General features: G+C 52.8%; 1 protein-coding gene across 6 annotated transcripts; it reads right to left on the bottom strand.

Moving 5' to 3' along the window:
* Window positions 1–3,305: 3,305 nt before the first annotated feature.
* DCTN1 (dynactin subunit 1) lies at window positions 3,306–21,866 on the bottom strand. 6 transcript variants are annotated; one of them, XM_077766255.1, is made up of 32 exons: window positions 21,707–21,866; window positions 19,766–20,011; window positions 19,438–19,516; window positions 19,203–19,237; window positions 18,475–18,495; window positions 16,099–16,116; window positions 14,707–14,727; window positions 13,277–13,468; window positions 12,730–12,927; window positions 12,376–12,580; window positions 12,221–12,299; window positions 11,954–12,113; window positions 11,737–11,841; window positions 11,371–11,562; window positions 11,176–11,292; window positions 10,794–10,946; window positions 10,062–10,222; window positions 9,788–9,956; window positions 9,459–9,527; window positions 9,166–9,228; window positions 8,904–9,053; window positions 8,581–8,742; window positions 8,366–8,497; window positions 8,019–8,144; window positions 7,620–7,762; window positions 7,168–7,334; window positions 5,790–5,804; window positions 5,448–5,581; window positions 5,143–5,329; window positions 4,809–4,888; window positions 4,203–4,292; window positions 3,306–3,806 (listed from the first exon to the last, which is right to left on the bottom strand). In XM_077766255.1, the coding sequence occupies exons 1-32, from the start codon at window positions 21,737–21,739 to the stop codon at window positions 3,669–3,671; spliced, it is 3,840 nt and encodes a 1,279-aa protein (XP_077622381.1). In that variant the 5' UTR covers window positions 21,740–21,866; the 3' UTR covers window positions 3,306–3,668. The 6 variants fall into 6 exon arrangements, with proteins under 6 accessions (XP_077622381.1, XP_077622382.1, XP_077622383.1 ...); XM_077766256.1 differs by lacking the exon at window positions 5,790–5,804 and having other exon boundaries at window positions 21,707–21,864; XM_077766257.1 differs by lacking the exons at window positions 16,099–16,116; window positions 18,475–18,495 and having other exon boundaries at window positions 21,707–21,865.
* Window positions 21,867–22,862: the final 996 nt, after the last annotated feature.

Genomic DNA, 22,862 nt, shown 5'->3' with positions numbered 1-22,862 from the left:
AGGGGTCAAGGTATTCCATCCTATGAAGCTTCCCCAGCTGGGCACCTGGGGCTGTGGAACACATGTACTCTTGGTTCACTTTCAGCTCCAAGGCCAGGTAGGGCAGAACTGGCTCGGGGGCCTTGCACGTTTCCTAGCATTAGCCAGGGGTCTCTGTACTGCCTCCATCCCTGCACCCCACCGTGGGGTAGCACGGAAAATGCGAACAAAGCAAGCAAATTCAAATTGGGGTGGGGGAGGGAGAATGCCACAAACCTTTGACTCTCCCTCAGTCCTGGCCTGTTAAGAGGAGGAAACAGTACCTGGATGGTAGAAAATAAGATGGTAACAGACCATGAAAACAAGCTGAAAGCTGAGCACCAAGGACTGCCTATCCCTGGGGACCCAAAATATGATTGTGTCATAAATGTATGTCTTGGGATAATAGCTGCTTGTATTTCATTTATTCAGTTTCAGCCTCTCCCAAATATCCTTTTTTATTGAGTATCTATATCAGGCATGGTATCTCATTTAATCTTCCTCTGGAGATTACCTGTGGAAGGAATACCACCTGAGGAAGGTGTGATTAGCCTTGGTACAGATACAGAAACTTAAGACAAGAGCTTAAGCAACTTGCTCAAATTCACACAGCTTGTAAGAGAAAGAGCTGGGATATGAGCCTTATTCTTACTTCACAAAGCTGCTGCCATGTTGGGAAATTGACGTTGACCCTGGGAATCTGCCCAAAAACCCCAAAAAGAGACAAAACTGAGACTGTTCATACCCTGCCCCTACCAATCACCAGCCAGTCTGCCTGGTTCTCATGGCACAACTGGTAGTTGAGGGGATGGATCAAAGCAGACTGGTCCCATGCTGTGCTCCATCCTTGGTACAGAGTACTTCACTAGGCTTCTCTAACCCATCATCACATCCCAGTTTCCAAACACTTCTTGGGCCCCATGAGCAGCTCTGATTACCATCTGAGCTTGCGTCAGCTTCCACGATTAAACACTGGGACACAGTGAGGGGCGCCTGGGTGGCTTAGTCGGTTAAGCGTCCGACTTTCGCTTAGGTCATGATCTCGCGGTTCGTGGGTTCGAGCCCCGCGTCAGGCTCTGTGCTGACTGCCGGCTCAGAGCCTGGAGCCTGTTTCAATCTGTGACTCCCTCTCTCTCTGACCCTCCCCTGCTCACGCTGTCTCTCTCTCTCTCTCCTAGAAATAAATAAAACATTAAAAAAATTTAAAAAAAAAACAAAAAAAAAAAACACTGGGACACAGTGCACACATGCTGCTCTCCCCTTTCTTGCCACAGCACACCAGTTTCTGCCTCCTCTATCCCACCGAGGCTGCTCTGGTCAGCTCACCAGGCATCTGAGAGTCAGGTGCTACTTTCCAGAATGCAGCCCACAGGACCTCTGAGCTGTGTCAGAGCCTGTTGACTACCTCACCTCCTTGGTCTTGTGACACTTCCTTTGGGGGCCTCTCTCCAATGGATGCTCCCTTGGGCTCCACTGCAGGCTCTGCAACACTTAGGACTACCCTGGGTTCTGACCTCCCCCTGCCCTGGACACTCTTTTCAGGTGACTTGCAGCCTCACCTGATTTCCAGTCCTTCAACTGCTTGCTCTGCCTTGACCAAGTCCTTTGGGCCAGTGCCTTTCTGCTCACCTCACTATTTCAATACTTGGATGGATCCAGCCTTCCTGGTGGCCAAGTAATGCAGTCCCAGAAAATGAGGGAAGGAAAACTTGGAGCAATGAAATAAGACAGAAGGAAGAGCAGGTAAATCTGCTTTCCATCCCTCCATCAACCCCAATGGAACTTTCCAGCTAGGCACGGTGTTTCTCAATAGTCTATCTAGAGACAGCACACACGGGCAAGGGGCTAGCTGTGTCTTTGTGAAGCAGTGGCCAACTCATGAAAACATGCTTCATTTCTTCTCCTTCCCTACCTAGCTTCCCTGCCTGTTCTCCCTCCATGTCAGTGCTTTACGATTGCAGCTGCCATAAGCACTAGCACTTCAGTTTTGCCTCTGGCTCGGTTTTCTGAGGAACCTTAACTAAAACAATACATCTCATCCAAATCTCCAACCACCACTGACACAGCTCTTTCCCCAACCTGTTATCTCCAACCTAGACTTCCCTAAGCTCCAGACCCAGCTGGCTCTGACTGTCAATAGCCATCTGCACTCAGTCATTCTCACAAGCACCTCAAACTCATTTTCAAAATGAAACTCACAGTTCTCTTCCCCAAACACGTGCTCTTCTCCTGTGTTTGGGGGGATGCAGAAATAAAAGACATCTCGTTGGAACTCTCAGTCTGTCTAAAGTGAGTGACAGATGGGCTAACTAGTGATTTCAGTGGAAAGAGATGCTTCCTGACATAAAGCAGTGTTGCAGGTGCATGTACTGGGGAAGAGAAGACAGCCTGCGGTGTACCAGGCACAATGCTGGAAGCCTGCGTGCATTATCTCATTTAGCCTTCAGAGCAACCCTGTAAGGTATCATTCTTTCCATGCTGTGGTTCAGAAAGTAGACCAAAGGTTAGAAACCCTGCCAAGCAACAAAGCAACTAAATCCAAGCACATCTGGAAAAAAAAATGTCCATATTCTCTGCTCTGTCCAGAAGAGGAGCACCTAACAGGCCACAGGAATTGGAGATTTCCTAAGGTGGCAATGCCAGAGCAGTCTTAATAAATGAACAGGATGTCAGTTGAGGTGGGGTGGGGGCAGGGAGGTGGAGCCGAGGGAAGGAGGGGTCTAGCATTCTGGAAAGGAGCCTGAGACAGCACAGGGCGGCAAAGAAACTGCAGGGACCCACTAAGGCTAGACCACAAGGCACATGTGGACAATAGCCCCACAAGAGGCTAGAGAGGTGGGCAGGACCCAAATCATAGGTGGCCTCTTCTAGTAGGTGTGCTATTCTAGTGAATTCAAACTTTATACTCTAGATACTTAGAGAAACTGTTTCAGGGCTTTATCTAATTTTAAATTTTAGTTGGAAGAACTATTTCAGGATTGAAAGCAAGGAATAACATGGCCCAGTCTGCATTTGGAAAGGTCCCTCTACTGTCAGGAGGAACTGGTTGAGAGACAGGGAGGAAGGGCAGCTACGCCTAAGTCCTAGCTCTCCTAACTGAAGAATGAACTTAGGTGCCAAGCCCTTGGCCTGGCCCTTTCCCTTTGTTCACAGTAACGTACTGCACATGGACATTCTACCAGTCTCTCAAACTTGGCACAGCCAAAGCCTCCTTAGCATCCCTTCTCCTCCACTCCCACTTGGGCTGAAAGGCCCAAGTCCCACTCCCAACAACACACAGAAAGCACTGAAGCAGAAGTTGCTTTAATCAAGGGGTGAAGTCCTCTATCAGGGGGACCTCACTGAACCTTTGGTGGTGGGGTCTCAGCCTACCCCCCACATGCCCTGAGGCCCCTCAGGAAGGAGGGAGCAGCTGAACATCCAATTCTGGCAGAGGCCAGGGAATGGAAATAGGGGAACCCAAGTAGAGGAGCAGGAACAGGGCACTGACAGGTGGAAGTAAAGCTGAGTAGGGAAGGAACAGCTGTACACACATGGTTCTACAATGGTGACTAACTGAGGTGGCTGTGCATCAGGCAGAGTGGCACCAGGAGGGCTGAGGGTAGAAGTGGAAAGGGCAGGGGGTAGGGGTGGGAGAGGAGAAGGAGCACTTAGGAGATGAGGCGACCATGAAGCTGGTGCAGCTGCTCCTGGGTCAGTACCAGCCGGTGTCGCTGTCCAAGGCCAGCTGCGCACGAGAAGGTCACTTTGCCCATGTAGACAGTGTCGTCCTGTTGCTCCTCCTTGGCCTGGGAGTTGGCAAGAGGAAGAAGTCACCTGAGCTGTGTGCACTGACAGAGCCCCTGAGCACAGAGACCAAGGCAGTCCCTGTGAGATAGGCTTTAAGGATCCTAGACTATGGTGACCACATATTCCAAATCAGAATTGGAGTACACAGTCTGAGACAAGGGAGTTTGAGCCTCTCTTGGAGTCAAAAATCATAGATGTTTGGCTGCTAAAACAATGAATTTCTGGAAGCACTGCAAGCACTCTGGAGTTACTAACAAGTAAGACTTGGCCGGATAACTCAGGATGTGCAGTTGTTGGACCCGAGACCCCAAAGACCTCTTCATATTCTGGAGGAGAGGGGAAGGACCCACCTGAGCCCTCAATACTGCCATCCTCCCCTCGATATTCCCTCTTACCCTGAGGAAGGCTGACGAAGGGAAGGTGGCAAAGTCAGTGGGGACCGTAGCTCCAGGGCGCTGAGATACGGTCTCCTTAAGGACCTCATCCTGCCAAGGAGTGGAACAAGGAAGGGTTCATTTAGGGGACCCCTACAGGCTAGCCCAGTATCTCCCTGGCTTCACAGGGACCCTAGTATCAGGAGATAGGGACCTGGTCCTCTCTATCATCATACTTTTGCTCTCACCTCCAACCCCATCCCCACTCAACATCCTTACTTTACAGATACTTATCCTTTAAGGCCCAACTCAGATTCTACAGCCCCTAGGGAAGCCATCCCTAACCATTCTACCCAATGGTGATCTCAACACTAAAGAAGCTGCACCCAAAACACACACTCTAAAGATGATCCTGGCTCAAACCATTTTGTTGATGAGGATCTGTCTCCTGTCTGCACCCAGACAGTGGGCTTCTGAGGCAGGAACCCCACCTTGCCCTCCACCTCCAAGCACAGGACTAGGCTCAGAGAAACTATGGGAGTGCCTATGGAAATGAACGTGCTAAGGACTCCACCAGGGAACACTATGAAGCAAATTCTGTAGAGGAAGGGCAGGGTCTGAGCTAACCTTGAGTTTCTCGATGGTGTCACTTAAGGACTTGAGCTGAGCCACTTGCTCCAGGAGCTGGGCAGACGGGCTCTTGGCAGCTGTGGGGAGGGAAGGCTAGTGAGGCCCAGCAAGACCCAAGCAGGCAGCTGTAATGGATTAAGAGTCAGGAAGTACAGATACTAGACCCTCTCATGGAGCAGGTACACAATGGGTGAAATCAAACAAACTGAACACTGAGGCCAAAAAGCAATGCCAGGAAGAGCCTCTATGGTATGGCAGCTGCCTGGGTAGGGGTTACATCGTTGGGGCAAGGGGGTTATATTATTAATCTCACGGGTCAGTGGCTCCATACCAGGGCTAGTACGAGTGATATCTACTACATGGGTGTGCGTGCTCAGTTGATTCAACGTCTCCAACAGCTGGCTGGTCTTACGATACAGCGCTCCAGCTGTTAGCTCACTGTCAGGGCCCTCATGGGGTGAGAGCTTTGCCACATGCAGTGGGGGCAGAGCTGCTAAGGACGCCTTCATCTGGGCTCCCTGTGAAGGGAAGAAGAGGAATGGCAGTGAGAGGTGACAGAAGGCCCTGCCATCTATCATCAATGGGGCAGGTGGGCTCCACCTGCACCCCACCTGCACCTCCCTGTGACCACCTCACCTTGAGGATGCTGTTCTCATGCTGGAGCTGGGAGATGTGCAGCCTCATGGCAGAGATCTGCTGCAGCAGCAGGGGTGAATCCTTCACCAGCCCAGGGCCTGGCACAGACCCTGGAGCCTGCCCAGGAGCTACTCCTGTGTGTACCAAGACGAATGCCATCAGCTCCAAGTAGAGAGGGCTGAAGATGGGCTCCATCTCCACTCAGTCTCTTTCCTTATCCACTCCCACCTCCAGTCCTGGTTGTTCCCAAGGGAAGAGTCTTATCCTGCTCCCCCAGGCTGGTAACCCTACCGGAGTGGGTTCCCACAGCCCTGGTAACCCCCCACCAGGGTGGGTCTCTACCTCGCTGCTGTTCTTCTGTGCTCAGGATAGCCCATGGGGGAGCAGGAAGAGAGGAGAGAGGAGTTAGACAATTTGGGGCCAAGGGGTCACACCAGAGGAATCCTGGTCACGACCTACAGGAAAACCCTTTCCTAATTACTCCTCCTCTAACAAGACCCTGCCTCTGCCCTCTGCATCCAGGGGACGAGCAAATACATGTGAAGGAAAGATAAGGCAGGGGAATGAGGCCATGAGATGGGGTGCAGAGCATAAGGAAGAGCGGCAGTGGGGGTGTGCACTGTAGGAAGCACTTGGGGCATGAAGCATTCCAGCCTCTCGGTCTCATACTCTGTCCAAGAAGGGCAGAGGGGATGCTCCTGAGACCCTGAGATGTCTGCACCCTTAGTGTCCCACAGCAGCAAAGCTGAAGTTGAAGATGCAGCCACATTCCCGCTTCTCAGGTTCCCCACTGTTCTGAGGCGAAAGACATTCTTTTTTAGTGGGAAATTTTTTAAGTCTGAACCAGTATCTGTTTCAAAAGCCTGTGCTAAAACAACACAATGTGGTGACTTCTAGGGACCCCTCCCCAAAGAACAGGAGCCCACTGTACTACAGAAGTCCAAAGTCAACAAGGTACTTGGTCACCTCCCAAGATGAAGAGGCACCTTTGATGAGAACAAGACACTAGGCAAGGCCAGGTGACAAGATAGGCATAGCAGGGGAGCTCTAGCAATCCTAGGGCTTTCGGGCAAGGAGTCTGTCTTCCGGAAGCAAGAAAGTGAAAAACTATAGAGCAGATGAGAACTAACATGGCAGTAGCCACCTCCTTGATCCAGGAAGACTGGGGAGCCTGGGCCCAATAACCAGAAGAACTCCAGGTAAGGAGCCCTGACCACAATAGAGACCAGGCAGAGATCAATACAGAAGCCTCAAGTGGGAGAAGTCAGCAACGGGAGAGACAACCACACCACAGGGTAAAGCCACGTGCATTCAGTAGGGGGAGATGAGAAGTGCAAGCAGAGGAGCAATCAAGTGCAGGAATCAGGCATGGCTGGATACAGCAGCAGAGGTAGCCTAATCTGCTGCAGGCTGACGACCTCTGGGATATAGGGCTGGGACAGAAAGGCCAGACTGGAGATCCAAAAGGGACATATGCTAGAGGCTGTTATGGTAATTCTGAGCTCCACTGACAAGTTGGTAATGCCCCACCTTGATCACAGGGACTGTGCATATATCTACAGAAGAAGTAAAAACTCGGTGAAAAACTGTCAGAGTGAAACTGGGCGAGCACATTCCGGGCTGAACGTCCAGTAAGAGGGGGGTAGAAGCCAAAATGAGGCAAAGGACAGGAGGGAGGCCAATCTCCTTGGGCCAATGGTGCCTGTCCCAGTGCACTCACCACCAGCAATTCCAGAAACCAGGGTAGCAATACCCGAGGGAGGGGGGCCCCGGAGCCCCTCAATCGTGCGCTTTGACTGGCTGTTCAGCCGCTGCTTTAGTTCTGCCTTCTCTGCCTCTAGCTGGTCAATGTCAGCCTGGAGTGCATCCATCGTCTCCTCAAACTCTCTGTGAAAAAGAATCTGGGCTTGGGTGATGCCTCTTCCCCACAGCTCCATCCCCATTTCTCAGTCCTGACAGGTCCTCAGAGAAGCCCTGCTGGTGAGGAGCCAGGAACAGCACATGATCTGACTGGGGTGACAGTGAGGCTGGCGGTGGGGAAGGAAGATGGCATCTGTTCCCCTGGGGAGAGTCTCACTCTGAGAGGGCCTGGGTAGGGGGATGGGTTAGGAGGGAGACTGGCAGGCAGGATGGAGGGGTGGAATAAGCAGGGGCCCTGGGAAGGTTCCTGACTTCTCCTTCTTCCGCAGCAGTGCCTGGGTCTCCTCCAGGCGAGTCTGGACTTTCTCAATGCGCTCATCTGCATCCTTGGCAGCACTGTCCAGCTTCTTCTCCAGGAGGCTTAGCCGCACGTTGGCCTCACTTAGCTCCTCCCCCTGGCAAAGGACAGAGGTGCCCAGTTCCCTTACAGCCTCCTTTACATCCTCCCAGGGCCTCCAGGGATCTGTGATAGAGCATGAGCTAGAAAGCTCCTAAGAGCCCACAGTTGTTCCCCACCCTGATCATAGGCACCACTTCTCCCCTGAACCCTCAACCAGTCTCAGCCCTAGGAGATCCCCAAAACTCAGTGCTGCCGGGCACCTCGGCATATTTCCTGGCCCCCCAGCTCCTGAGCCTACCCTACACCCTCACCTTGATTTTGAGTGACTTCTTCAACTCCTTGATAACTGTCTCTCTGTCTTCAAGCTTCAAGCCCAGGCCTTCAGCATCAGTGATCTCCGCACGAAGGGCTGCAGCCCGCAGCTCAACTGGGGGAGGCTAGGGGTCAAGTGAGAGCAGAAGGCAGGGGTAGTGAGAGGAGGTCACTAACATGCTCCTTCTAGAGAGGGCTGGGCATAGGGAAAACCTTGCCTTCTAAGCAGGGCAGCGCTTTCCGGATTCCCTGCTCCCGCCTCCCAGTCCTTCCACAAGGAGCAGCAGCCCTGCCAAGTCCTGCTCCTCTGGGCCCCTGAATCCCCTCCACAGAGCTCCCCACCCACCTTGCTGGGGGGCCGCTCTGCATCATACTCTCCCTCCTGCATGGCCGTGGCCAATTTGTTCATGGTACTGATGAGGATGTTGCTCGACTGGCGCAGACACTCATAGGGGCTGCTTGAGGGAGTCCCATAGATCTACAGGAGCCAAGGGCAGTAGTGAAAATCCCACACTGGCCACACAACTCCCCCACCACGTCCGCCCCACCATCCAGGCCCACCTGCTCGCTTGCTTTGAAAGCCAGCTCCTCCAGGGCAGCCACAGGTAGTCCCTCGTTCTCTGCCAGTGGGGCAATGAGCTGGGCGGCAGCAGCCGCTACCTCCTGCAGCACAGCCACCACCCACGTTAAGTGCTTCCTGCAGTCAAGGAGTGTGTCGGACACCTGCGCAACAGCCCAGAGTCAGGAGCCCACCCAGAGTCGAGCACCAGCTCCCAGTTACCGCAAAACCATTCTTATTCCCTGACCAGATCCAGATCTCCACACTCTAAACCCTTCCTAGTTCTACTCAGCTTCCTTTTCTTCCCCCCTTCGCTGCCCTAAACCTGTGGTCCAAAGGCCAGTGCAGCTGGGATCCCAGGAGCGTCAGTCCCTGGCATTCGCCTACGGATCTTCTTGCAGAACTGACGGATGTCACTGCACGATGTTTCCAAGTCCCGGAGCAGGAGAGCAATATCTGAAGCCTCCTGTCCACCCTATTCAGAGAATATGAAACAGATAGGGAACCAAGTCAGCATTAAGGCTGGAGGTGAGGAGGTGGGGACTAACAAGGAAGAAGAGGTCCAAGAGATGGAGCTGTGCTCTCACCTGCAAGAAGGCACGCAGCCGTCCCACCTCTACGCTCATGCAGTCAAGGGCACTCTGGGTGAACTGTAAGGAGAGATGCACGTGGTTGTCAGCCCCCAACAGGAGCCCTTCTGCCCCATTGTCATCCGTCTCTAAGACGTCCCCACCCTTCACTGACTCCCATAAAGATGTTGGTTCTCTGGCTTCCATGTTCCAGTCTTATGTGACACCACTTGAGGGCCATTATCTCTTGATCTGATGTCCTCCATTTCTGATCTCTCCAGGGAGCTCAACCACTGACCCAGACACTTTACCTTAATGTGGTCAGCCAGCTGCATGGTACTGTCCTCGGGCTGTTCAGCAAGATGGATACTATACAGATGCTGAGGAGAAATGACATAGAAACAGACAACCTTTAGGCCTTGGAAGGACAATGAATTCTTCCCAAACTGTAATCAGAGCCCCAGTCATCATAGGACTCCTGAAACCTCCAAGGAGCTGCATCCTCAGGCAGGTTCCTCTAAGAGCAAGCCAAGCCTTAAGCAGCCAGCCGAGAACATACAACCTTGGCTATGCTGCCAACAGCTCTAGCAGGGCAAACCTTCCCTCCCTCCTATGCCAAGCCTGAACTCTTGCCCCAGACCTGGTAATACTTGATGGCCTTAGTGAGAGGCTCTACGTTAACAGTCTCGTCCAGCTGATCCTTGTGTAGCAGCTCAATGAGGAAATCCAAGGAGCGCTCATGGGCACTCATCTCAGGGTAGAGGCTGCCAACCTTCTTATACACATCCACATTGCACTGAGAGAGGGCACTAGAGACCAGAAGAGAGTCCGCTGAGGCCAAGGCCTGCGAGGGAATCTCGGTTCCATCTAATCTTGGCCCTGCAGCCTTAGAGTGGAGGCCAGAGATCACTTACTGCTCATAGCGATGGAGTGTGGCCTGCAATAGGCTCAGTGAGTACACCAGCCCAGCAGCAAAGCTGAGCTGCTCCCCTGCAGCTCCTCGGAGCCCGGGCCGCTCTGAGCAGTTTTCGCTTAGTTCAAACTTCTCCTGGGCCTGCTTCCGGATCAGCTCTGCCTGTGGGAAGAAGCACCAGGGACCTGGGGCTCAGAGAAGAGGATGGAGAAAACAGACTCAGGAATACAGGACACAAAACTGAGCAACTATGTGGGGGGCATGGACACACATGGAGGAGGAAAGCAGAAACGGCTCATAGATGGGCATGGAGTCTCACACAGGGAAAAGATAATGATGTGATTACCAGCAGTTGTGAGGATTTGGGAGGTGGAGATGAAAGTAGTGGAGCCAGTGGGACCAAGCTCTTTTCTGCCTTAAAGCTACTGCTGCTCCTGCTACCCTTTTACCTGAATTCTATCCTGACAATTATCCCTCCACTAGCTCCTAGTCATCTTCTGAGTCTCACCTCAAATGTTTTTCCTTCAGTGACACCCCTCCATCTAAGTCAGAGCCCCTATTGTGCTCTCTCAAGGAAGCTATCTCCCCTCAAAACCTATAATGCATATCCCTCTGTGACTCTGTTGACTGTATTTCTCCATTACATCATAAACTCTTTATGAGCAGGGATGCTGGCTGCTGTCTTCACTCAGCATCCTCAAAGCCTGTCACAGATTAGATTGACTGGCCATACCTTGCAAATGAGACGAGGCATGAGTAGCAGCACGAGGACACAGTCATGGTCCCCACCTGGCCGAAGGAAGCTGTCGGGCATGAAGGCTGTAAGCAGGGACATGTGCCGGTTGGCCTGGGCCACCTCCATCTGCCTCAATTCCATCTCAATTGCCTGTCAGGTGGACAGGGAAGCAGGTTCTCAGCCAGGCTGGAAAGAGTCTCAGAGCCACCAAGCCTTGCTCCACCAAGTCCCCTGCTTCAGGAGTCTTCCAAACTACCACACAAAGTACCCCCTCCTGCAGCAACCTGAAGTCTGGAACCCCATGCCAGATCAGCCTATAGTCACACTCAGGCTGGATGCCCCAACACTCCCCACTCTCTGGCCTATCCATTTTCCTGACCTTGGCATGAGCCTTAGTCTCAGCAAACTTGATTTTAAAGTCAAAAGTCTCCGGGGGTGGCTGCTGCTGCCTCTCCACAGATGCTTCTTGCTGGTTTGTCAGTTCCCGATTCACATCCTGGGAGCAGAGAAGACAATGAGGCACAATGGGTCAGAAGGGAGCCCTCATGAGTGGACAGCAGGGGTTCATAGGCACCTGAAGGTGGGCAGTCAGCTGGCGGTACTTCTTGATGGTTTGCTGGTAGTCTGCAACAGTCTCCTGCGCTGCTTCTACACGCTTCTGGGCCTCCCGAACCCGCGCACCCGCCATGTCCAGCTGCTCCCGCAGCTCCAGTTCTGTCTCGCGTGCATTCTCCTGCAGCTCATCGTTCATCTCATTCATAGCTTCCTGGAAGGCCCCAAGGCAGTAGGGGCAAAGGAAAAGCAGAGTCTGGGTAGAAGGTCAGGGTGGAGCCATTCACCACACACCCTGCTCAAAGGGGTCATGTGTCAGCCCCTCTTTCAGCAAGTGCCTTCCAAATACCCTCCATCAGGGTGGGAAGTTGGGGATCTGTTCTCTTACCAAATCCCCCACAGTCTCTCTCAACTCTCGCACTTTCTCTTCTAGATTTAGGTTCCGGTCTGTTAGCATCTCCACCATCTCCTCAGCACCCAGAGCAGCATCCACCTGTGTTACATGGAGGGAACAGGGAAAAGGGCTGCTGAAAGGTGCCTAGAAAAAAGAGGCACCAACCTTGGATAAGAGGGGTCCTCTGGGCCAGAGGCTGGGGTCCCCAGACCTGCTCCTTGAGCTCATCAATGGTGCTCTCTGCCTGGCTCAGCTCCTCCTGCAGGCGCTCCCGCTGTTGCCTCACAACTTCCAGCTCTTGGTTCTTCTTTTCCATGAGCTTCTGGAGTTTCACATGCTCCTGCTTCTCCGAGGAAGAAAGATCTCGCATCCTACGGGGAAGAAGGGAGGGAGAAGGGAGAAAGTGTGTGTCCGCATCACTGATGATGGGCTGAGATAGGAGAGTGAGCTCTGGAGCCAAGCAAGGAGGGGATCCTACCTCACCAGGGCATCCTTTAGGCGGGCATTCTGCTCCTCAAGCTGCTTGAGCTGATAACTGGACGCTGCCCCATCTGAGCCTGGGGAAGACCATTAACACTTTCAGACATAGTTCCAACCCCACCATCTGGCCCCCAGCAGCTCCTGGCCCCTTACCCTTCTCTTCAATCTCAGCCTTGAGGATCTCTAAGTCAGTAGTGAGCTCATCCACACGTTCTTTCAATGCTTCCACCTCTTGCTGTAGGGACTCAGCCCGCTCTTCAGCCATTTCCTTGTCCAGAGTGGCCATCTCGATGGCATCAGCAGTGTCAGCCATCTCCTCCATGTAACGTTCCTTCGCCTCCAATGCCTCCTTGGCTTCCTAAGGAGGGGCAGAGTTTGGTGGGAGTGCAAGCAGAGAGATGCCTCGTGTGCCCCTTCCCACAGGATGTTCTAGGCTCCGACCCAGTTTCTGGTACTGTGGCTTGGGTCCCAAGCTCCCCAGCCACCCCCTTTCACCCCAAGTCCCACCTTCCGCGCCTCCTTGAGGCGTCGTTGCAGGTCCGCCTGCTGTTCCTGCATTTTGCTCTTCCATTCCTGCACCTGCTCCAGCTGGATCTTATGTTTCTCCAGCTCTTTCAGCTTTGCCTTGTCTTCTGCCCGTTTCAACCGCAGGGTCTCCAGTTTCTCCTCCAGATCCCTTACCTGGGCCCTCAGGCCCTCCTCCTCCTACAAAGGATAGACCCCTCAGTGGGTGCACAGCCTCCCCCTCCTCCCACCAAGGCTGAGCTGGAGCAAAAGGACAAGACTGTAGGCAAACATCATTCCAGCCCCAGGGTCAAAACCAAGTGCCATACAAACACCTGAGAAAAGACCAGTGCATAAGGGGAAAGTGGGGAAGAAGGAGAGAAAGACAGGGTAGCTGAGTCAATGGCAGGATAACTGTATGCTATGTCCCCACCCTGCTGATCCAAGTTCTGGGTTCCCCCTCAACCTTGGAAAATTTCCAAGATCCTTCCCAGGGTCATAGGCCCCCCTCTGTGTTTTGGTTCTCATTCACAGCAACCCCAGTTCTTACCTTGGAGGGGGAAGGCAGTGGGGGTGCTGCTCCAGGAGAGGTGAGAGCCGGCGTGGGGATGATGGGTGCTGCCAGTGGAGTCTGAGCTGGGGTGCTGGGCTCACTGCTGCTCAGCTCACCTGCTGATGCTGAGCCAGAGGGGCCCAGAGAGCTACTAGCCCCAGCCACCCCAGTACTGGCTGGGCGGGTGGGCTATTCAGAGAGGGTAGGGGCAGATCAGAAAAAGAACAGGGGTGGTGAGAGACAGAATATGAGAATATGTCAAGGGAAGGAGACAGAGAAGGGAAAAGGCAGTGAGAGAATACCAAAGCAGAGAACAGAGAAGCAAAGTGAAGGGGAGAGGGAAAATGACAAAGTCAGAAACAGTGACAAAGGACGGGGGAGGCAGGAGGCAGGCAGAGGGGAAAGGGAGGAAGTGATAGAAAAAGACATAAGATTATACGATCCTCCCTTGGCACTGACCCCACATTCTTCCCAGCTCTGGCACTACCCGCTTACAGAAGAATCCCTTACTCCCCAGACCTCCTCTCTGTGACCCAGTTGTGATCATTCTAGCAATTTCCAAATACTCCCAAGTTCTATCACTGCTCTGGGCCTGTGCCCTCCTCCCCCAGGAAGAAAAAGTGCTTCAATATCATTCTCAGAGCAAAAGAACAAATTGGAGTTTGTTCTCTAACTTCCATATTCCCAGAGAAGTCTGGGCTAGAAGTGGGGGTACCAAGCTCTGTATCCCACACTTTGGAAGTTGAGCTGATTCTCCCTCCCTTGGTCTACTTTAGGGGGCCCTGTAGGTGAAAGAGCCAGAGTGAAAGTTGTATTCCTAGGCTCCCCCTTAACATGGTCAGTACGGCCAACCTTCTGTCATCTCTCCCCCCAAGACAAAGGGGCTCTAATCAGGCAGTATCTACCGAGGCTCCTGTGGGGCTGGGGCAGAGGAGCTCCCTGAAGCCCCAGGTCCTGGAGCAGACAGGCTTGTCCAGTGCTCCCCCTTGAAGTACCGAGCCCTGAAGCATTCCTGGTGGGCTGACACTCTGAGACCACATGCTACCCACAGACACACCCAGCTCCTTATCCCCTGACATTGACACTGCCAAGTTCTTTACCTTTCTTCCAACTTCCACCCCCCACTCATGCATCAAAACTGGCCAAAATGCCCTTCTTGAAGAAAGCCAGCTCTGATTAACCACAACCACTCTCATTTCTCTTTTGCACTCAGGCTACTGGCTCAGACACTCTCCTAAGAGCTGGAAGTCATTTTTGCAGGAGAGGCCTGTCACTACCCTCAGTCCCCTCACTCCTCTGAAAAAGAGAACCCAGGATGCACCGTGACCAACTTCTACTTGCTCATACACATGCCCACACACATGCACATGCCTGAAATGTATGTCTACACTCAGCAGTGGCTTATATAGAGGATTTTTTTTTCTCACCTTGGGCCGCCGAGTTGTGGTCTGGACAGGCAACAGGAGCCAGAGGAGAAGTAGTCAGGAAAGAAAGGATAATGGCAGAAAGATAGACAGCAGAAGGGACAGCAATGAGAGCAGAAGAAGTACCAGGAATGGGGCTACAGTTAGCTGCTTCCCCACTCCCATCCCCACCCCAATCTTTTTTCCCTCCAATGAATCCCCTTGTTCCTACTCCAGGAACTCAGAACTCCAGTTTCTGCACTGGTTCCTTGTCCCACTTATGCCCAACCCTTGCAGACCTCACCCCTTCAAACAACCTGAAAATCCCAGAAACCCCCGTCTCCTAGGCTAAGCCACAGGAGGCCAAAGGCAGCAGCTGGTGGAGGTCCCCAGAGACCAGTCCTTCTGGCACTCCAGCCCAGAGCCAGAGGCCCCACCCACCCACCACTCCCAAGGACTTTCCCAGGTCAGTCCCTTCTTTTAAGTGCTAGTCTCTACAGAAGACTCCCTAGAAATACCATGTGACCAGTGTGATGCTGTAAGTACAGAAGTGAGTGATATGACCCCAGCAGAGGGGATTAAGCCCCCAAGGCAGCCATCCTCCCTACCCTACCCCATTCCCCAGGGCCAGATCCTGCATCAGTTCCCATCTCTAGGGCAGAGGGCTCAGCTGTCAGAACCATGAATACTGCATTAGCCAGAAGCCCAGAGCTCAGCAAAGTAACCCCACCCAGCTGCAAGAAAGGACATGGGGGTAGGCAGCAGCAAAGCTAAACTACTGCCCTAAACCAAAACAGATGATTAATCTTGAGTCCCCAAATTATGTTCTTGCTACCCAGAGTCTCATAGCTCCAGCAAAGACAGATTTGGCCTGGACCCTGCTTCTAGGAGACACTGAGTCCAAGGAGACCAACCCCCACCTCTCCTACCCTGAGCCTCCATAGCTGAGGGTCAAAAACTATTCTAGCATCCCCAACCCACCCTGGGAAAGCCACTCTGGTGGGGAAGGGATGCTGGGAGTATAACCAAGAGGCATCCTAGCAAAGGATAAGGGTGAGGTTGTCCTGCTAAAGGCATGAAGACACCAGGACCTGCTTCCCCAAATCCTCTCACAGGAAACTCCCAGAGGCAGTTTGCAGCAAAAGCTGCCTGAAGCCCAAGGCTGTGAGCCCACAAGGTAAAAGGCCCAGAACACACATTCAGTCAGAGCCCAAATCAGGCAGAGCTGGGAGCAAATTTCCAGGGTGTGGGGCATGGCAGTGACATACACCTCTCCCTGGCCCCCACCTTCAACCCCACCCTCCTCCCCCAACCAGGTAGACAGATGAAGTCAATCAGCCCCCACCCCCACCCCAGCAGCCTGCTGCCACCATCGCCCTGGCAACCCAGCAGCAGGACCAGAGCAAGCAAGAGTACCTTTCGGGCTGTCGGTGCCTGTCTCATCATTGCAGAAAACCAAAGAAAGCCAGGAGAGGAAAGAGAAGGAGAGACAGAGGAGGATGGACAAACACACAGAGGAAGGACAGACGAAGGGAGGGAGGGAAAAAGACCGAACAGAGGGAAAGGCGGCGGAGACAGGAGATTAGTGCATCAAATCCCAACAATGCAGCCTCAGCTTCTTCACCAGACTGCTTCCCAGCCTGCAAATGGCTGTGGCTCAGATGCAGAAGCCCCCGCAGGTGCGCAGTGGGACAGCCTGGCTCCGGCAGGCACCGGAGAGGCGCCAGGCCCAATTCACCAGCTAAAGCTGATGGCAGCCTCAGTGGCCGCAGCACCAGCTCCACCTGACGTCATGCACCCACCCTCCTCTGATAAGCGGGGGTGGAGCCACTGCTCCTCGGTCACCTAGCAACCGCCAGGATCCGCAGGCTCCTCCTCCTCCACATGACTGGATAAAGTCCTGCGCAGAACCCGCCCTGCTTCTTCTTCCAAAGAACAGGTTCTGACTCCTCCCTCCCCTTCCCTCCCCCGCCCCATCCCCGAGAGTCTGCTCCAAGGAACTGGGCTAGGGGCCATCCCAGAAATGGTACTCTCTGGGACCAGGGCATGACTGGGCAGGGACATGGAGCCTCATTGGTCTCTCAGCCTCTCTCATACACTTCCCTCTGCCCACAGCCCATCAACTCCACTAGTCTTTTACACACACAAGACAACGCCCTTACCCAGAACACCCCTCCTGTGACAGCATCCGCTCTGAGGGGCACACAGTGACACTAAGAAACCCTGGGGAATATTCAGCAGCAGCTCTAATGACAGTTTGGCTCCTGTCCCAACCCTCCCCTGGTTGAAGGCAGGTTAAAGCCTGTCTCTAAAGGCCTTCCAGAAGGGAGTGGGCACCTTTTAGAGACACCTGGGTTCTCTTCTGCCCTCCCCTTCAAAGTTCCTCTGTTTTTGGCTCTAGTGCTAGCCTCCCATTCCCCACAGGGTGAGAACAGGGCCTGGGCTAAGTGGTCTGCTGTGGGAGGACCACTGGAGAGGAAGATCTGGCTAGGGACTTGACTACTTGACTGGCACTTTGCACCAGAGCATAGAAGGCCCTGTATCCCAGCATAGGCAACCTATGCTGGGCTATGCCATATTTCCCCAGGTAGCTGCCAAAACCCCAACATTGGGACACAGCTCAGGCCCCGCCCAGGGTCAGGTCAGCCTGTGATGAGAACTCCTCCATGGATATCAGACTGCAGGTCCATGCTCTTCTCTATTCAGGGGACTGAGGCAAGATGGGAGCCCCAACCAGGGGATAAAAATCAAGGGAAGAAGCCATGGTTCTATGACCAATAGGTCCAGCATCCTTTAGAGCAGGATTTTCCTTCTCGCATATCCACTCCCACCTGAGCCAGGATCTCAGAGCAAGTACCAGCATGTAGTCTCTTCCATGGCAAGACTCCAAAATGAGGACCCATCGACAACCAGGAATTGAAAAGATGTTTTCCTTTCCCCACCCACTGTCCCAATCCAGTAGCCCTCCATGCAGGTCATAAGGGGCTGAGACAGCTGGCGACAAGGAAATCACAGAACCATACATACAGCACAGTACATACACGTCAGACAGGCACATGCATGTCAGAGACAGCCTGGGCACAAGCCCAAGGCAGGGGCTGGTGTGAGGAAGTGGTCATGCCAACGACTTAATAGTTCAGAAGAGTCTAGGGGTGGCACAGTTGAGCCCCATTCAATGATGGCTGATGGAAGTCTGCAAGAGCTGGGAGGTAGGCCTCAAGCACAACACCAGAGGAAGGAAGAGGCAGAGAAAGACTGGTGGAGCAGAGTGAGGATGGGCATCCACGGCAGTGCCCACCCAGAGGGAGGCATGTGGACTATCAGGCTTTCCAACTCAGAACTGTTCTTTCTGTGCTCTGTTCCCTGGCCTCCCGCCTCCTGCCCAATCATCTCACCTGATACTTCCACCACTCCTATTCCCCCAGTGTTTCCTCCCACTGCCCCCAAACTTGAGCTGAAAACTCAGTGTAATCCAGTAAATGCTGTATTCCATGCTGCTGCTTTACATCTACAGTCAAATGGTGGAGTGTCTGATGAGAGGTCCTAAGGCGGTGGGGAGGGGGGCAAGTAGGTGCAGAGATCATCTCTAATGAGTGCCATCTGAGCCTGGCACTGAGCGTGATGTCCCTGCATCCCTCAAAGGAACTCTGAAAGCCAAGGCCGCCATTTCCTCTGGCCATCCCAGCCCCAACGTCACACAAACATGCATGCAGCAGCCCAAGGACATGCAGGACAGCTGGGGAGGGGGCTCATGGCCCTCACCCACCCAGTCACAAATAGTAAACACACCACCTTCTTAGGCTTCAGTCCCCGCTGCATGAGGAGTAGGAAAGGGCAGAGTTAGAGAACAAATGCCACGGTGTGCTAGCTGGCCAGACATCCTGGGTGTAGGTGTTAAGACCAACTCAGGTACACACAGGTAAAGGGGGAAGTCAGGTCACTGCCAAGTCCTGGTAAGGGAGATGAGGGGTCCCTCAAGGATCAGCTTCCAGGATGTCCACACCCTGGCCCAGAGAAGGTGGAAAGTCTGAATCTCCACCCTCACACACCCTACGCAGAGCAGTGCAGGAGAATTAGAACAGGCTCTCGGCATACAGCCTAAAATAGGCAGCAGTAGGCCCAGCTCCTTACCATTCACTTGTGAATAGGAGAACTCCTTCCTCTAGTTCTCACTTTACCCCTATCCTCTATCCTTTTAGAGCCTGGCAGCCTTGGGTATCATAAGGCAGAAAGTTGGCAACAACACTACTAGGGTCAGATCTATCTTCCCTATCACCCCTAGCCTCAGCCCCATTCGACCCTAAACATCTGAGCCCTAACAGTTTTTCCATGCTACCACCTTCACTCTACCCCTAAAGCAGCAGCTCATACCCAGAAAGCTTCCAGGGAGGTTGGAGACTGGAAGACTAACTCCATTTACTCACCTACTATTTCTACCTATCTAGCATTAGTCTCCCTCCTCTCTTTCTCCTTCCCCTCTTTCTCTCTAGTACTCCCCACTCCCACCCCCAACCACTCACCAGTTTGCTGGTCTTTGCAGCTGAGTCAGTTCCTTCTGTAGGAAGCAAACAGAAACAACGTGTGTTTTTGTATAGAGGGGTAGGAACAGAGATCATTGTGGCAGGGTTGAAGAGATGTAACAAGGGAATATGGTGGGGATGGAAAAATCTCAGGATCCACTGTGGCCCTGTATTCTGGGAAGAAGTCCTAGGGACTCCTGGATGTGGAAAGGCAATTGAACTGGGTGGCTGTTACCTCTTTTGAGGACCTTTGAGGCAGAAGAATCAGGTGTCTCTGGGGAAGTAGTATCTGCTCCATCTTCAAATACCTGGATCTGAGACCACAAAAATAGACTCAATATAGCCAGATCAGCAATGGCTGCAACATGGGCCCTTCCCCCAACCCAAGCAAGCCTGGGGTACAGGGCAACTTCCATAAGGATGGATCTCCAATCTTCCCTCCCCCATACCGTCCACTCTCTCAGAGACTTACACTCATGCCCCGAAAAAGGAAGCACCAATACAAAAGCCACCCAAGTAACAGAGCATGTGCACATGACATACTCAGAGCGGGGAGTCAGTACCTGGGATTGGCGCACAAAGATGCCATGCCCTTCATCACAAGTGAAGTACTTCCTGCCTTGGACAGTTCCATCATTCTTGCCTTTTGCTTCATCCAGGATCACGCCTACCCATTTGCCAGTGGCAAAGAGTGTGGCTCCAACATAGGCCACAGTGCCTCGGTGGCCTTTTCCAATCACCTCTACACGGGAGCCCACTCGCAGAGGCCGGGCACTTGCTTCTGCGCTCATTCTGCTGCCACTGGGCGTCTGAAAGAAAGACACGTACAAATATATGCAGTCAAAGGCCTCAGGTCAAAGGTATCATTCTAATGCATCCTAAGAAAGGCCCGAGTCAGGATCCTGGAGTGAAAAAGGACAAGAAGTCACTCTCCTGAACCCCATTCTCAGGGTGAAGTGGACCCCAAATTCCCTTTTGAAAAATACCAGTGATATGTTCTAAGACTTTCCAAACTCCTCTGGAATCTGTCAGAATTTTTAAGAATTTGTATTTAAATTTTATAATAAATCAGAACAATGATAGATCTGTGAATGTCACCACACGGCTTCTTTCTCAGGAGCACTGCCCCCAAGGAGGGGAGTGAAGCTCTATCAAATAAGTCAATTTAGACCAGGCTCTCCAAACCCAATACCCTGACTCAGGTCCCTAAGTTGGTAAGACAAGTGATTCATGACATACTCAGAATAACTGCCCACCCCCCCAGAGAATCCTGTTCCACTCCCCACTGTTGTCTGTTTTCTCTGTGGTCAAACAGCTCTTGTGGGCCTCTCACTCTCAAAGGCACACAACTGTGCCTCCTTACAGCCCTGACTCCCCCCACCCCATCCACACACCCACCATGACATTCCTAGATACCTCACCACAGCCCATTCAATCGTTTAATTCCCTTCACTCTGGCCTGAGCCATGTCCTACCAACTCTACCCTAAGCTCAGGAGATCCTTCCCCCCTTCTATGTTGCTATAAATAGAAAAAACAAAGGCCAGGTAAATTGGGTACCTTATATCTGACCTGCAATGTCTCCCAGACTCTGCCCAGTGGTCCAAATGGATGGTTTATCACCCCATGGAGGGACAAGGCAAAGAAATAGACTAAACATTGTCCTTCAGAAGTTCTCAGCTTCTGACACACCCGTGATGACAGGACACAACATGAAATTAGGTCCCAAAGAGGGCCATGGTTTAGAAGAAAATCACACCTAAGCCATTTTTAGCAAGAGCAGCTCCATGAACCAAGGGCCTTGCAGCAAACAGATGAATGAGGCATGACAAAGTGACTCCTTGGTCCTAAAGATTCCAGGGGGCTCCCTCTGATGCTCCCACCTGGCTTCAGAAGGGAGCTCTGCCAGAGCCTGTCACTCCCTGAATCCCCTCCCCAAAGAGCTCATCTAGGAAGATAAGGATATAGCTCCCAGGGGCTCCAGGACCCCAAATCACACCTGGGACAGCAGGTAGCGCTCATGGATCTGACGATAAAAAAAAACTGACAGTGATATCAGGGCTAGCCCCAAACTCAAGAGACTCCCACAACCTCCCAGCCCTAACAAGCCTCTCAGAAACAGGTGGACACAATAATGGGTACAGATTCAATCTCAACCAGAAGAGAGAGAAAGCAAGTGACAAACAACAAAGCAGTTCTAAAGAAAGGCGTCACTTTAAGGCCATTCCAACCCACCAACCCCATTCAGAGTCCCCAAGATAGTCCGATCCCCTCAGGAACCTCTGGCCAGAGGTCCAGTTAGAGTCAAAGGTCAGCCCTTGCCTCTCCCCACTGAGGGCCCAATTCTGGAAGGTGAGGCCTGTCCAGCCCAGCACTATCACTCTCTGCTGCGAGTGGCCCCAGCCTAGCTCCAGCCTGTCTCCCCAGCCCCCACAGCAGTGTCCACAGGCACCTAGGCCTTCTCTAGCAGCCCTCCCAGGGCCATCCCAGATAAGGACCACTTACCCGGCTGTACGTATGTCTCTTGCTCTGGGCCATGTTGCTCACCGGCCTCTACCCCCTCCCCCAGCGGGCCAAAGACAGAGAGAAAAGGCAGAAACCTAGGCAGGAGGGTCAGGGCTCCAGGCCCTCATGGACAGACACAGAAGCCGTCAGGCGCGGCCCTCCCCAGTCCATGGACCTCACTCGGTGGCCTACCAGGGTAGGGGTGGGGGCAGAGATGGGGGCTGAGGAGCAAGTCTGCTGCCTGATGATTCCTGAACCCAGACACACCGAATCCTGCTTGCCAGCTGATGAGTCTCACTCTGCGCTAGTGCTGCTCTAGACTTGTCAGGAACCGTACTAGCATCTGGGTCCTAGTGCCCCCCTGCTTCACCTGGCCCAGGCAAGCAGGGCAGGAACTAAGGGGCTTGGCCCACACCACGGACCCTCAGCAGTCACCTCTAGAGTAAACTGTTTGGGCTGGGAGCACAGCCCTGATGGGTCCTCCTACTCTGCACCCCTCAGCATCACTGCTACCACCCCCAACACTTCCCCCTACAGTATGCCTCAGCAGGACCACAGCATCAAGTGACACTTCAAAAAGATCAGCTACCAGCAGGCCTCCACGCAGCCACGAAATAAGGGTCTCTTACCCCCTATCTGGAACTCTTCTCTCTCCCTCCTTTTTCTAAACTCTGGACTCAGGACCCAAACCCATATAATTACAGAGTCTGGATTTCAATCTCACACTGGGCCAAAGGAGCCAGACCCTGCCTACTACGCAGCAAAGGAAGGGCAGTAATGGAGGTAATTTCATATACACAGAAAAGCAAGTCAAGTACCTCAGTGCCCCCACGCCCACCCCCCCCATACTGGCAAGGGTTACCACACCCTTCCTCCCTTCTGGTTGTTATAAAGGGCCACACTTGAACCCTAAGACTATTAGGTTCAACTGGATGAGTAAGAGCAGAGAGCCCCCCCCACATGCCCTCTACAGCACAAGGCCCAATCTACCTCAGCTACCTCCCCCTTACACTCTTGGCCTTGCTTTCTAGGCATTTCAACAGAAAAAAAAAAAAAATGAGATGTTTATTTTCTATATTTCACAAAATTTCTTAAATAACCATGTATTACTTTAATAATTGAAAATGTTTAATTTAATGAGATTAAGCATTCTAGT

Source organism: Crocuta crocuta, unplaced genomic scaffold (assembly GCF_008692635.1).
Source record: "Crocuta crocuta isolate KB4526 unplaced genomic scaffold, BGI_CrCroc_1.0 scaffold113, whole genome shotgun sequence".
Lineage (NCBI taxonomy): Eukaryota > Metazoa > Chordata > Mammalia > Carnivora > Hyaenidae > Crocuta > Crocuta crocuta.
The sequence above is the reverse complement of the archived record's forward strand: the minus strand, read 5'-3'. Positions and strand labels throughout refer to the sequence as shown.